Source organism: Peromyscus californicus, unplaced genomic scaffold (genome assembly GCF_007827085.1).
Source record: "Peromyscus californicus insignis strain IS unplaced genomic scaffold, ASM782708v3 Scaffold_4__1_contigs__length_199733344, whole genome shotgun sequence".
NCBI classification, from domain to species: domain Eukaryota; kingdom Metazoa; phylum Chordata; class Mammalia; order Rodentia; family Cricetidae; genus Peromyscus; species Peromyscus californicus.
The window spans coordinates 15305688-15317715 of record NW_026294562.1 but is presented as its reverse complement, the minus strand read 5'-3'; the positions used below and the strand labels follow the sequence as shown (position 1 = coordinate 15317715).

At 50.7% G+C, this 12028-nt stretch overlaps 1 protein-coding gene across 2 annotated transcripts in view; it reads left to right on the top strand.

The window, feature by feature from the left end:
* The window catches only part of Cnnm2 (cyclin and CBS domain divalent metal cation transport mediator 2), a 141401-nt gene extending 129649 nt beyond the window's left edge, over window positions 1–11752 (top strand). For both annotated transcript variants that reach the window (XM_052760647.1, XM_052760646.1), the window contains 2 exons: window positions 5188–5372; window positions 6007–11752. In XM_052760647.1, coding sequence (XP_052616607.1) covers window positions 5188–5372; window positions 6007–6216 — 395 coding nt within the window. In that variant the 3' untranslated portion in view covers window positions 6217–11752. The remainder of the gene's footprint in view (window positions 1–5187; window positions 5373–6006) is intronic.
* Window positions 11753–12028: the final 276 nt, after the last annotated feature.

Below are 12028 nucleotides of genomic sequence, written 5' to 3'. Positions count from 1 at the left end.
ATATGAACTGAGAGGGAGATGGTAGAACCAGCATTTTCCCTCCGCTGGCCCATGAGGGTGGGTGATTGTTCATTAGTCATTAGAATTCTTAATTCTGTTAGGGAGTAGAAAATTCAGCCCGCAAACCCCCAAATCTCACCCTATCTACTAGGCTCTGTTCCAAACCAGAGTCCACTGGAAGCTCGGTTCTCAAACAGCAGTTAAAGCACTTGGTGCCACACTCATTACAGCCCCAGACCCAGAGCTGAAGCAAAGCTTTTCAGTGAACTGTCCGGTCTTCAGTGTGCAGCAAAACAGTGTTCTGATGCTTGGTTTCAAGCCAAGTAGATTCAGGGTTCAGAAACACTGGGGCAAAGGAGAGGGTTTAATTCATAAACACGAAAGAAACAAAACATCCCTGCCTCAGTCTAGAATTACCAAGAAAATACTGAGGACAAGAAATAGAAACTTCTGTGCAACAAACTTACAGGTATACCACTGTTGAAAAAGAAAGAAAGAGAGAGAAATGCCTGTCGACCACTTCTGCCCACAGCTGCCCCAAACCACAGCATGCAAACCCAGCTAACAACGCCAACCCAGGAAGCCTATATTTCTAGTCTGTCCCTACTAAATAAGTTCAAAATATTGCGTTCCATTTTCTCCATTTGTGCCTTTTGGTCCATGTCCGTTTGAGTAATTTTCATAGTCCTCATTCTGGGCATCATTTGATCATGTGACCGCCATGGTGAAAGGAAGACCATATGGGAACAGGTGAAGTCAGGACGGCTCATGTGCATCACAGAAACATAGAGCTCTGGAGACAAGACGGAGAAACCACAGATTCTGCTTTGAACCAGGGTTCAGCAGACACCGTTGATGTGAATTGGTGGTAATGACTGCTGAGAGTCAAAGTTAACACATATGGTCCAAAGTGACTGGGTTTACTGAGTCCCAGATGTTTATGCCACCTCTCCCTGCCCACTCAGTATAAAACTCCTCTCCGTGGGGTCGGAGAGATGGCTGAGTACTTAAGAGCATTTGCTGTTCTGCAGAGGACCTGCGTTTGGTTCCCAGCACACACACACCCTGTGCATGGTTCACAATTGCTTATACTCCAGCCGAAGGGATCTGAGGTAAAGGCATGCTCTGCTGGGTGTAGTTGCCTTGAGTGCATTGTTCCTGGTCTCCATGGCCTCCAGCTGCATCTCCATCCACTACTTCCCTGTGGGCGTCCCTGCTGCTCATCCCTGGAGACCCTTAATCTTCTTCATTGTGAAACATTCTGTTTTGTCCTTTGTCTTCCAAATAAGCTCATACCGATAAAAAGGAGGCCACGCCCCCCTTAAGTGACTCTACAGAGCTAAGGTGTGACTGCACTTCTGTAGTTGGGAGCTGGACCAGGGAGACACGATGGAAGAACAGGAAAGGAGAACAGGTTTGAAAACAGTAAGGCACACAGTGAATAACCAAGGTCACTTTCTTAAGACTCAACTTACAGAAGAACAATTGGTATTGCAAAAACCAGCCGTGCGGGGTAGAGATCAGTTAATAACACAAGTCGGGAACGTGTTCTAGAAATGGAGATAACTGAAATTCTGACCGCAGTTGAACAGAACAGTCCCAGGAGGCTAGCTGGGGCGCCAGCTGAGGTCGGAAGCCTCCGTCTGGAAACGGGGGCGGGAAACTTGCGGAAATGCCACTCTGCACACAAGCCGGGCGTCAGTGTTTGGCAAGCATTGGAAAGTCTCTCACAGAAGTGTCAGCTGCATGTGCTTCAATTTCCCAGCAAAAGTGGCTCAGAAACCCAGACACAGAGTTCACGCAGCCGTCCAACACCTTGATGTAGTGACATGCACCCTCCAGGGCCGTTGCTGCTGTTCACCCACGTCCTGCTGCGACTACACGCGGGTAGACGGCAGTCTCCAAAGTCAGCCTCAGAAGAGCGGCCACCACCTCTTCTGTGACTTGGCTTTTTGTATTTCTTCCTTCGTTCTCTTAACCAGCTGCTGTTCCTCCCGCTGGACAGAACTGGTGGGCAAAGCTGCACCCTGAACACAGCACTCGAGCAATCATGGTCTCTAAACCTCAAGAGACGGCTCAGTGAGGAACGACCCCTGACGCTGAGCCTGATGCCTGGGACCCACATGTGAAAGGAACAAACGTCCCTCACGCTTGTCCCCTGACAACCTGCTCCAAATCGACGGATGTTTTTTTTACTCAAACACTTGTCTTCTGGGTGGAAGAAAGAAGTGTGTGACATTTAGAATAAGCAAGGAGGTCATAGATTTTCCTGGCCTGGAGACTTCTACAGGCCTGGCTTCAGCTTATTTCAAAGATGGCATATGAAAATTCTGGTTCTGAGCCAGGTGGTGGTGGCACATGCCTTTAATCCCAGTACTTGGGAGGCAAAAAAAGAAAAAGAAAAAGATCTCTGAGTTTGAGGCCAGCCTGGTCTACAAAGTGAATTCCAGGACAGCCAGGGCTACACAGGGGTCTGCAACTGTGACCTGAGACCCACTGCCATCCCTATCGAGTCCGACAGGAGAAGCAGTGCTCTCAGCGAGGGTGGACAGGACCAGAATGAAATGCATCTTGGAGGCAAACACACCCTCGCTGGGTGGACAAGCCTGTGTGTCTTTGGTCACACTTATGACTGAATACGGCGAGTCCTTCAGATGGCCATCCCACTTAGATCTTGGAATAGTTCGAGGATCCCCAGATCCCCGCTTACGTCAGAGTACTGCCTGCAGGACAGACTTCCAGCAGCTTCTTGAGAAAACATGCAGCTTCCATCAAAGAGTAGCAAACGCCCAACAACCCCAGAAAGCCGGTTAAATCTCTCCCGATGCCTCCACCCTGCTCTGTCACCAGAGTCCAGCTCTCCCCTCCCTCTTTTTACAATAATTTTGTAATCACTTTTAAATGATTAAACTTTCCTGGAGACATTTTGTGAGCAAGAGTTGAACGTGAGTCTGCTAGAAATGGAGGCAGGTAGAGTTGTTTCTCAAGGCCTGCTGCCTTCGTGTTGAGGAGGCTTTAGCTAGTGTGAGATTATTGCTGTTGCTGTTCAGATTTTAATACTGTCTTGAGATGCTGAGCAGTGTATTAAAGCCATGAGGTATGTTCCCAGACAATCCTGTCAGGCCCATGGCTCTCTAGAAGAGGTACAGAGAAATGGGTGCCTTCTCCAGGCTGAGGCCACAATCACAGGCAAAGCAAGAGATCCACGCTCACACATAACCAGAAAGCAGCGCACGCACACTAACAGGGAGCCCAGAAGCATCCAGACCGTGCCTTCCACCTGGAGTTCTGGCCAGGAAGCAGTGAGCTGGCCAGGTACCTGCCTTTAACACCTTGAAACCGTAGAAGTGAGCACTGTTTCAAAAATGTGTGGAACATGTGATTGCAGCCGAAACCCAGAGGTACAGCCGCAGAATTCCTTGTTCAAAAGAACTGAAAGATCTGTCATGACAGGTGATGTCATCATTGTGTGGTAAGGCTTGATCCTGAGGCAGGAGCATGGTGGCGAGGTCTGGGAGAAGCTAACAGGAAAGAACAGACATGTCTATGTGGTACATTCATCTGGTGCTCACTAGATCTCACACTGTTCTCAGCACTTCATATCTTCCTTTGACCCCTCAGACCTATGAGCTGGGGAGCACTGTGCACATTTTACAGATAAGGATTTTGAAGCTTAGCGGAGTTGGGTTGCCCGTTCAAAGTTCTCTGCTAAGGCTGGTGATTAACGTGCCCATTCTCTCAGGAGGTGGAAGGGGCAGTAGGAGGCGCTGTTGAGTCAAATGCAGTGGGAGCCGGTGCTGTGAGCCGTGACGGAAAAAATGATGGTAGATTCAGAGCCTGTGGCCTGGGAGTGAGTCCTGGTGTACTGACGGTCTCTGTCCTGAGGGGATGTTTAGCAAATGGAGTCAGTGAGGGCTGGTCTGCGGGTTTGGTCCCGCTGTGAAGGGAGGAAAAGTTCAGTGGAACACAGTGCTTTGGGTTCTCAGGGCCCTTGCAAGCTCCTCAGTGGCACTGTGTGAGCCTGTCACTTGAGGCAGGAGGTAGACTGTGAGTGTGGCGATAGACTTTTCCAGTTGAGGGGCAGAGTAGCCACAGGCTGGCTCTTCTGTGGGGGCATCTGTTAGGGACATTGGACAATAGGTCAGTGGGTCCCCTCTGCTCCTGTGACATTCTGCAATCCAGAGCCACTGCCTGTGGGCAGCCGGCAGGGTCTGCGCACTCGAGTCGGTTACAACAGAGGAAAGGCAGCCTCCTTGGCACGGAAAGTGGGGGTTGTTCGTTTATTTACCTACTTAGGTTTTTTGAGACAGGGTTTCTCTTGTAACCCCACTGCCCTGGACCTTCCTCTGTAGACAAGGCTGGCCTCGAACTCAAAGATGTACCTACCCCGTCCTTGAGTACCTCTGGGATTAAGGCATGCGCCACCACATACAGCTAGAGTTTTATTTTAACACAATTCATCTCTAAAGCTCCAGGGAATGGGGCCTGGAGAGACGGCTCTGGTTAACGGCCCTTGTTGCTTTTCCAGAGGACCTAGGCTCAATTCTTTGTACCACATGACAACTAAAAATTGTACCTCCAGTTCTGGGGGATCCAACCCCCCCTTCTGGCCTCTATGGGCACTGTGTGTGGTGCACAGACTTGCACACTAAAAAAAAAAAAAAAAAAGCTGTGAGGAATGTTCTCCGACAGCAGGAACACTTAGGTCTCCTGCTCTCTGAACACTTGCTCCAAAGAGCTCACTCCAGGAACCCTCAGCACCAAGGCACTGGAGGCAGGCCTTTCACAGGCTTGCCGTCACCTCAAGGCATCCTTGAGCTGGCTGGTGGATAAGAGGCAAAAGAGACAAGCAGAGGGACTTTGAAAACTAGTTTTGGTTTCTAGAAAAGTAATGAAGAGCCTTTTCTGGCCCTTCCTAGTCTCGGGCAGCTTCCGTGTCCTGGGCCTCGTCCCCGCCCCACCTGCGTATCTATCTGGTGATGTTCCCTCCCCTGTGAGGCGGGTTCTCCTCCCGTGATCCTTCCTTTGCCTTTCTGCCCCGACTGGGTCCGTCACAGCTGGGACCCATGTTGCCTGCCGGAGGGAGAGACATGGTGTGCGCCTGGGTAGTGATGTTTTATTGGAGTAATCACTCCCGGTTGGCTGTCTCTACAGTGCTGTCAAAGCTGTTTCTTCTCCCTTTTCTAGGTGAAAATAAGTCACCTCCTCGCCCCTGTGGCCTGAACCACTCAGACTCCCTCAGTCGAAGCGACCGGATTGACGCCACAACACCGACCTTGGGGAGCAGCAACCACCAGCTCAATTCCTCCTTCCTGCAGGTCTACATCCCGGACTACTCAGTACGAGCCCTCTCCGACCTACAGTTCGTCAAGGTGAGGGGGGCAGGGCTGGCTGGCAGCTGGCAGGTGTCGCTCACTTCCCTGACAGCTTGTCCACTCCCATAGGCTTCCCTTTTGCTGTCAGAGCACCCCACCTCCCTCTTCTGGGCCAAGCACACAGGCCAAAAAACACACTGATCCCAGTTCCATGCCATGAGCAGCCATGAGCAGTCACAGCACATGTGGTCTTGGCGGGGACGGGAACTGGAGACGAGGGAGAGAGCGATTGATTCTCAGAGTTCTCTGGAGCCGTAGCTGGTGACTCTGGTTGGCCTGGAAAGCACTGGGAGGCGGCCGTCTGCCCTGGAGACATGTTCTTCTCGTAGTCTGAAATAGACATCTTTTGGAGACCAAAGCGACTTTAACTGTGGAAGCTGCTGTCCACTTTTCTGGTCTCTGAGCATACAGGCCAGATGTAGAAATGGTTCTAGTGCTGAGAACTGACTGGATCGCTGGAGTCAACTTGAACTTCAGAGCTGCCCGGTTTCTACTCAAGGATGATTTTCTCCTGGAGCTCTGGGCCTTTGGGGTGCTCAGTGTGTGTTTTGGGGGTGTTCAGTGTGTGATGCAGAGAACCTAAGAATAAGTGCTGTCTCCGTTTGTTTTCTGTGTCCTCTTCTGGCCCCAGATCTCCAGACAGCAATACCAAAATGCCTTGATGGCATCCCGGATGGACAAAACCCCTCAGTCTTCAGACAGTGAAAACACTAAAATTGAATTGACTCTTACGGAGCTGCATGATGGGCTGCCAGACGAGACGGCCAACTTGCTCAATGAACAGAACTGTGTGTCGCACAACAAGGCCAACCACAACCTGCACAGTGAAGGCGCCATCTAGGGCTGCGCGGGCCCCTCGTCCGTCTGTCCGTCCGGCCTCCTGGCCTGTCTGACCATGACTTCCCACAGTGTGAGCTTGTCCGCCATGCTGCGTCCTACAGCATTGAGACCAAAGACTTTGCCCCTTTCCCTGGAGGCCGCAGAGGATGGCAAGCTGTGAGGACGGCATGGGGCGGGTGGAGACCAGACTCGACAGCTGGGGCATGGCTTTCAAGAATTCGGAGACAGACTTCTTCTGCCCAAATAGAATCATGTTTATTTTTTCAGTACCTTTTATCATTTCTTTCCTCCCTCAATTTGCATGAATTTAAAAATTGTTTCGTTTATTTTTTTCAAGAGATCATGTTTTTGTTTTTAAGTGTCTTTTGCAGAGTTCTAAGTTGGTCTGTCTGAACTAACTCTGCTGTGACCCCATGATGTAACCCTAACAGGATGGACTTGCCTGAGTGGCCTTCCTCGGCTGTCCCCAGGAAGGATACCTTTCCTCTGTGTGCCGGTGGGTGTCGCTGTCGAACTTGATGGATGGATGAAGAGAACCACGTCACTGAGGACCATGCCAAGTCTGTTGTCACTGTGGGTGTCGGCAGAAGCTGCAGACGTCCCTCTGCACATAGTGTTGTTTCGAAAATGTGTTTAACTGTGTCCCTTTCCCTTCAGGAAGGGTTAACGTTTGTTTGGGAATGTGATTTTGCTCCCACCCTAAGGAATTTTTATCACCAAAATGAATGTTAATGAATTTTAAACCCATGGTTTATCATTGGCAAGAGGCAAGTTGACTTCATCCACATTCCTGTAACCTGGGGTGGTCTGGGGCATCAGCTGGGCCACCCCCCACCTTCTGAGCTCTCACTCTTGCTAACCCAAGCTGCTGCTCCAGGTGCCAAATGGAGACCTTCCGTGGGGCTTCTGAATGAAATGCGGGGTGCTGCTCCGTGAGTGCCTCTTTCCCACAGGATTTATGTATTATCGAATGAGGCCGGGGTGGGGTGGACTGTGTACTTGGGCATTTCTAGACCCATGTTTTTAATGGAAGGACAGGGATCGCCTGTCTCGCCCCTCCTTCCACAGAGCCAAGTGCCCCCTCCCATCTTGTCCCTGAGCTGTAGGCCCACAGGTGGCAGTGGCCCTGCTCGAAGGTGCCTCTTGCTTCAGATGTGGCCAGTGCCAGAGAGGCTGCCCATACAGCCAGAGTCAGTTTGACCCCAAATGGATTTAGAAACCAAATGTGTGTTTTGACTGTCTCCTGTGTGTCTCTCTTATTTTAATACCAAATTTACCATGTGTTGTGAAATTCATGCCAGTGGGTACTGTTTGGGTGACTGAATCCTTAACTAGCTTGCTCGTTTGAAGTGGTTACCTGTGTTTGCTGGCAATACTCATACGCTGAAATGAACTCCTGACCATAGTGTTCAATAGGATTCTCACTACCCAGGTCACTGCTGGAGAAGAGAGCCTTCCTGTGCCTGGGCTTCCTGCCCAGGGAACCCCAAGGCTCAACATCAGCTGCCTCCCTCAGGTAGGAGGTCTGTGAACCCCAGGTTGGGCTCTGGGAGGGTGACATGTTGGGTTGGTCTCCTGGTAGATAGTTGGTGACTCTGGAAACATATGTGTGTATTGCACGCACGTGTGTGTGTGTGTGCGCGCGCGCGCATGCATGCTGGGAATGGACCCAGAGCCTTGGGCTTGTGTGGCAAGTGCCCTACTACACCTGGGTTTGGGCCTCTGGTGCCATGTCCACTGACAGTGTTAACTCTGGGTAGTGGTCCTGGAGTGTTCTCAGAAGTACCGTGCCTGACAGAGAGGGCTGGCTTCACTTAGTGGGTGTCACAGAGAGCGTGGCCTCTAAAGGAGCTGAGTGGCCTGTTCCTGGTACCTAGCCTGCTACCTTGGGATGAAGTTCCTACCATGTGGAACCTCATACTGTGAGTACCCCTTTTCAAACACATCCAGGTGAAAAAAATCCATTTACCAAGGAGCATAATGTGTGCAGATGCTCACTCTCCGTTTGGCCAGGGCCAGGGCCTCTCCAACAAGCCTCCACCTGGGCACCTCCCTGAGGCCTGAGGCGGCAGGAGCCCAGCAAGGCTGTCGTGGTGAGTGCTCTACTCTGCCAGCCTCAGGCAGCCTTGCTGCTGGAAGGGGCCCCTGGAGAGAAGCATGCTTGATCCCTTTCCAAGCTTTGCTGTTTGTAGATCCTAGAGATGTGTGAGTCTGGGGAGCTGAGTGAGCGTCACTCACCGCCTAGTGTGGCAGCTTACTGCAGGCTTACAAAGAGCTGGGGAGTGGGGTTCTCAAAGATTGAGATTACAGCCGGTCAACTTGGCGTTCATGTCCTGTTAGTGAGCTAATTACCTTTGGGTACTCACTCAGTTCTAAAAACCAGGAATTCAGAATAGTTCCTCCCTGGGTCCCGAGTGCACGAAGGTGAACTGACTAGAGTTCAGCTGCTCTGCGGAGTTCTCGACCTTCAAACGGGGCTCGCGTCTGAGTGACCAATTCTTCAGCTCTCCCCTTTCCCAGACTCCTTAGACAGCTGAAGGAGAGGCACTGGCTCTTTGCCCCTCGGGGCCAGCAGCATCGTCTTGGCTAGGAAGGGCACATACCATCTGTGGCCTGACCCCGTGGGCTTCCCACCAAGAAAGACTGGCGAGCAGTGGAACGGCCATGCGCAGGGGCTCCTTCCTTGTAGCTCTGGCCTGTTGTGCCCCCAGGCTGCTGCACCATCAAACATGGAGGGAGGAGGGGTACGGCAGGCAGGCCAGACTCGGGTTGCTATGGGCCTCCCCCCTGCCCACAGTGGTATCTGGAGCCGCTGCTGCCAGCCAGAGGACAGGGCAGCCTTGTGTGCAGCTGTGGCCAGGACGTTCACTGTAAATGAGGGTACTTCCCTCCACTGCCCACTGTCCATCAGGCAGGTTCCAACTCTGGTAATTCAACTCTTGGGAAAACAGAATCCTGAAATTTCTACGTGAGTACTGGGGTGCTAGTCAACTAGATTAAACTTTGGTTCTTAATTTGAAGGTGCCTCCTCTTCCATGCTCTCGGTGGGCGTGGTTGACCTCACGTGAAGGGAGCTGAGCCACACACCACTTTCTTACGTTAGTCCAGGAAATGTGTGCAGGTGTTCAGTGCAGAACCTCACACTGGTAGGAACACTGTGAAAAGTCACCTTGCCATCCCCAGCTCTGTACAGCTGAAGGACTGGCTTTTCCAAGTCTAGGAAAACATGGCAGGTCCAAACGCATTTCCCTTAAGAAATGAAGCAACAGGACTTGAAGTTAAATAGGGACTACGAACTTCTGCCCTCCAGTTATTTGGGTTAAGGAGCAAACCAAGTAGGTGCTGAGTGACTGAGCCTGTGTCCTGGCTAGTTAAAACACACACAGGCACCTCTGTCCTTCTCTGAAGGCTGCCAGGGATCTGTGCCACAGTCACTGCCTGGACCAGGGGATGAGGTCTCCCAGGGGTGAACCCAGGCAGGTTAATTGGTACATCGTACACACCTTGCTCCCTGGACTAAAGAGCAGGCCAGAGAGGGCTGACTTCTTACAACACACTGTGTAGCCTGAACTCCCTGGGAGCTTGGTACAACCCTCCTTGCTCTGACCCAAGATGTGCTTTTCTTGTGAGGGGCTGGTGGCTGGTTTAGGCACTGGAAGTACCAGTGTGCCCTCTCTCACTGGGGGGTCAGGCTCTTTCCTGGGCTGTTTGCTTCCATTCTGGGCCTAGGCTTGTGGTGCTTCTGTGCAACAAGGCCAGCTGGGTAAGTTGTAGGCTAGCCCAGAATTAGGAGGAATTTAGAGATGTAGAGGGAAGTGATTGTGGGGGGATTGGGGAGTTTTTCTCCTACAAATTTATCAATGAGCAACCTACTCAGTGGATTTTTATACCTCAGGGCCATTTACTTTTGTGTTTGAGTGGCTGATGGGAAGATGAACTCATCGAGGTTCATTCACTTGCTTATGTGAGGGACGAATGGTGTTAGAAGGCTGAGCCTGCTGTAGGCTGGGCTCAAGCCTGGGGTGAGCAGACCTTCCTCCAGCCGAGTTGATGCTGATTCACTGGTTTTCCTTCTGGGGAGTCCTGTTACCCTCCCCCCAGGCCCACCCCAGTCAGGCAGAGGGAGCAGTCCTTCACAGCAGCTAAAGTCAGCAGCTGGGGACCTTTGTTTCTTGGTTCCCTGTGACTGACAGGGCTTGGGCAACCCTTTTAAACTAGAGCCATTGAGACATCTCAACTGTGATTGTGTTAAATGCCTTTTGATGGGGGATGCCAGGCGGTACTTGAAGCACTATCAAAATGGCAGGTTCTAGAGTCGGGTTCTAGGTGCTTGTACGTACACAGCCCTTAACATGCAGCAGGAGAGCTGTGGGTCAACAATGACCTCAGATAAGGATGACTCGGGTACTGTCTGGCCTCATTTGGAAAAGCACCAGATTCTCATGTTGCTCACATCTGATCCACATGGATTTGCTTAAGGGGTTGGATTCTTCCAGAATCACTCTAAAGAGAACTATCAAAAGGGCCTAACAGACCTGAGTGCCTGCTCTTCCCGGAGACTCCAGTTTCTTACATACATACAGCTGGGTCCCAGGACCCTAGAACAGAGGGAAGTAGAGAAGAATGAGTCTTTGGACTCATTCCCTAGACAGCCCCTGCCTAGCTTCTGATTCACTACTACCCATGTCTGGTCTACTGTGAAGAGTCTATCAATTCATTGACTTATTTTTGCAGTCCTTTAAATCCACAAATGTATATGCTTTATTTTATATTATTTATTATGTACATATGTCTATTCTGTTAGTATGTCTTCTGTGACTAAGACACTCTGTTCTGAAGCCCCTCATCCATGGAACCTAGGGTTCTGTTGTCCCTTATGGGTGAGAGGACGGTGGTATTTTTTTTTAAAGGAAAAAAACCCTGTATTGCTGCTCGTCCTCCAGCTTCTTTCATTGCCCTACCCCAACTCATTCCTGATGGCCAGTATTTGAGAGGTAGGTGGCAGCAGATCTTCTCAAGTCTTCATGAGTTACTGCAGAAGTGGCCCTGTGTGGTGGCAGCATGTGGCTCCTTCCTCATCACTACCCAAGCCAGATCAATTTCCTGGTCCCTAAATGATGGTCTCCACTTCTCACCTACCATTGCAGAACCTATCTATCATGGAAGCTGCCTGCCTGTCTAGGCTTTGAACAGCCTCTTCCTGGTGTTGTGGCCCAGTTACCAACATTGCCTTGGGCCTAAAGCAAGCCCTGCTTTGCCTGGTGTTTCCACCCTCCTTAGCTGTACCCGCTGTATCATGGTGTCCATGTCGTGCATTTGAGCAGTGGCATAAATGGGAAGCTGAACCAGCACAGGTCATGTGCACAGGCGGCACGAGCCGACTGTCACTATGGATGCGTTTATAACTCAAATGTTGTAGATTTACAATACCTATTTATTTTGTACCAATTTATTTGTAAATCTTGTGATTGTTTTTAAAAGGTTTTGTTTATTTCTATTATTCTATTTAGATAAATGATTTTCTGTTCACCCTTCTAGCAGATGTGTGTTCCCTCTTTCCTCTATGTAACACCAACCATTTTGTTTTGTTCAGCCTCGGTCCCCTCCCCAATCACATGGCTTTACTAGTAGCAAAGCCTGGACTGGATCACTTCAGGGCATCTTCTTTGGACAGACACTGCAAAGTCTGAAATACAAGTTCAGTGCCTCCAAGTTACAGCCTGGTGCAGCTGTTTCTGGGAGTGTTCTCCTTCCACGGAGCAAGGTCTGCCCCACCAGCCACTCCCTGGAAAAAGGTAGAAGGAGCCAACCAG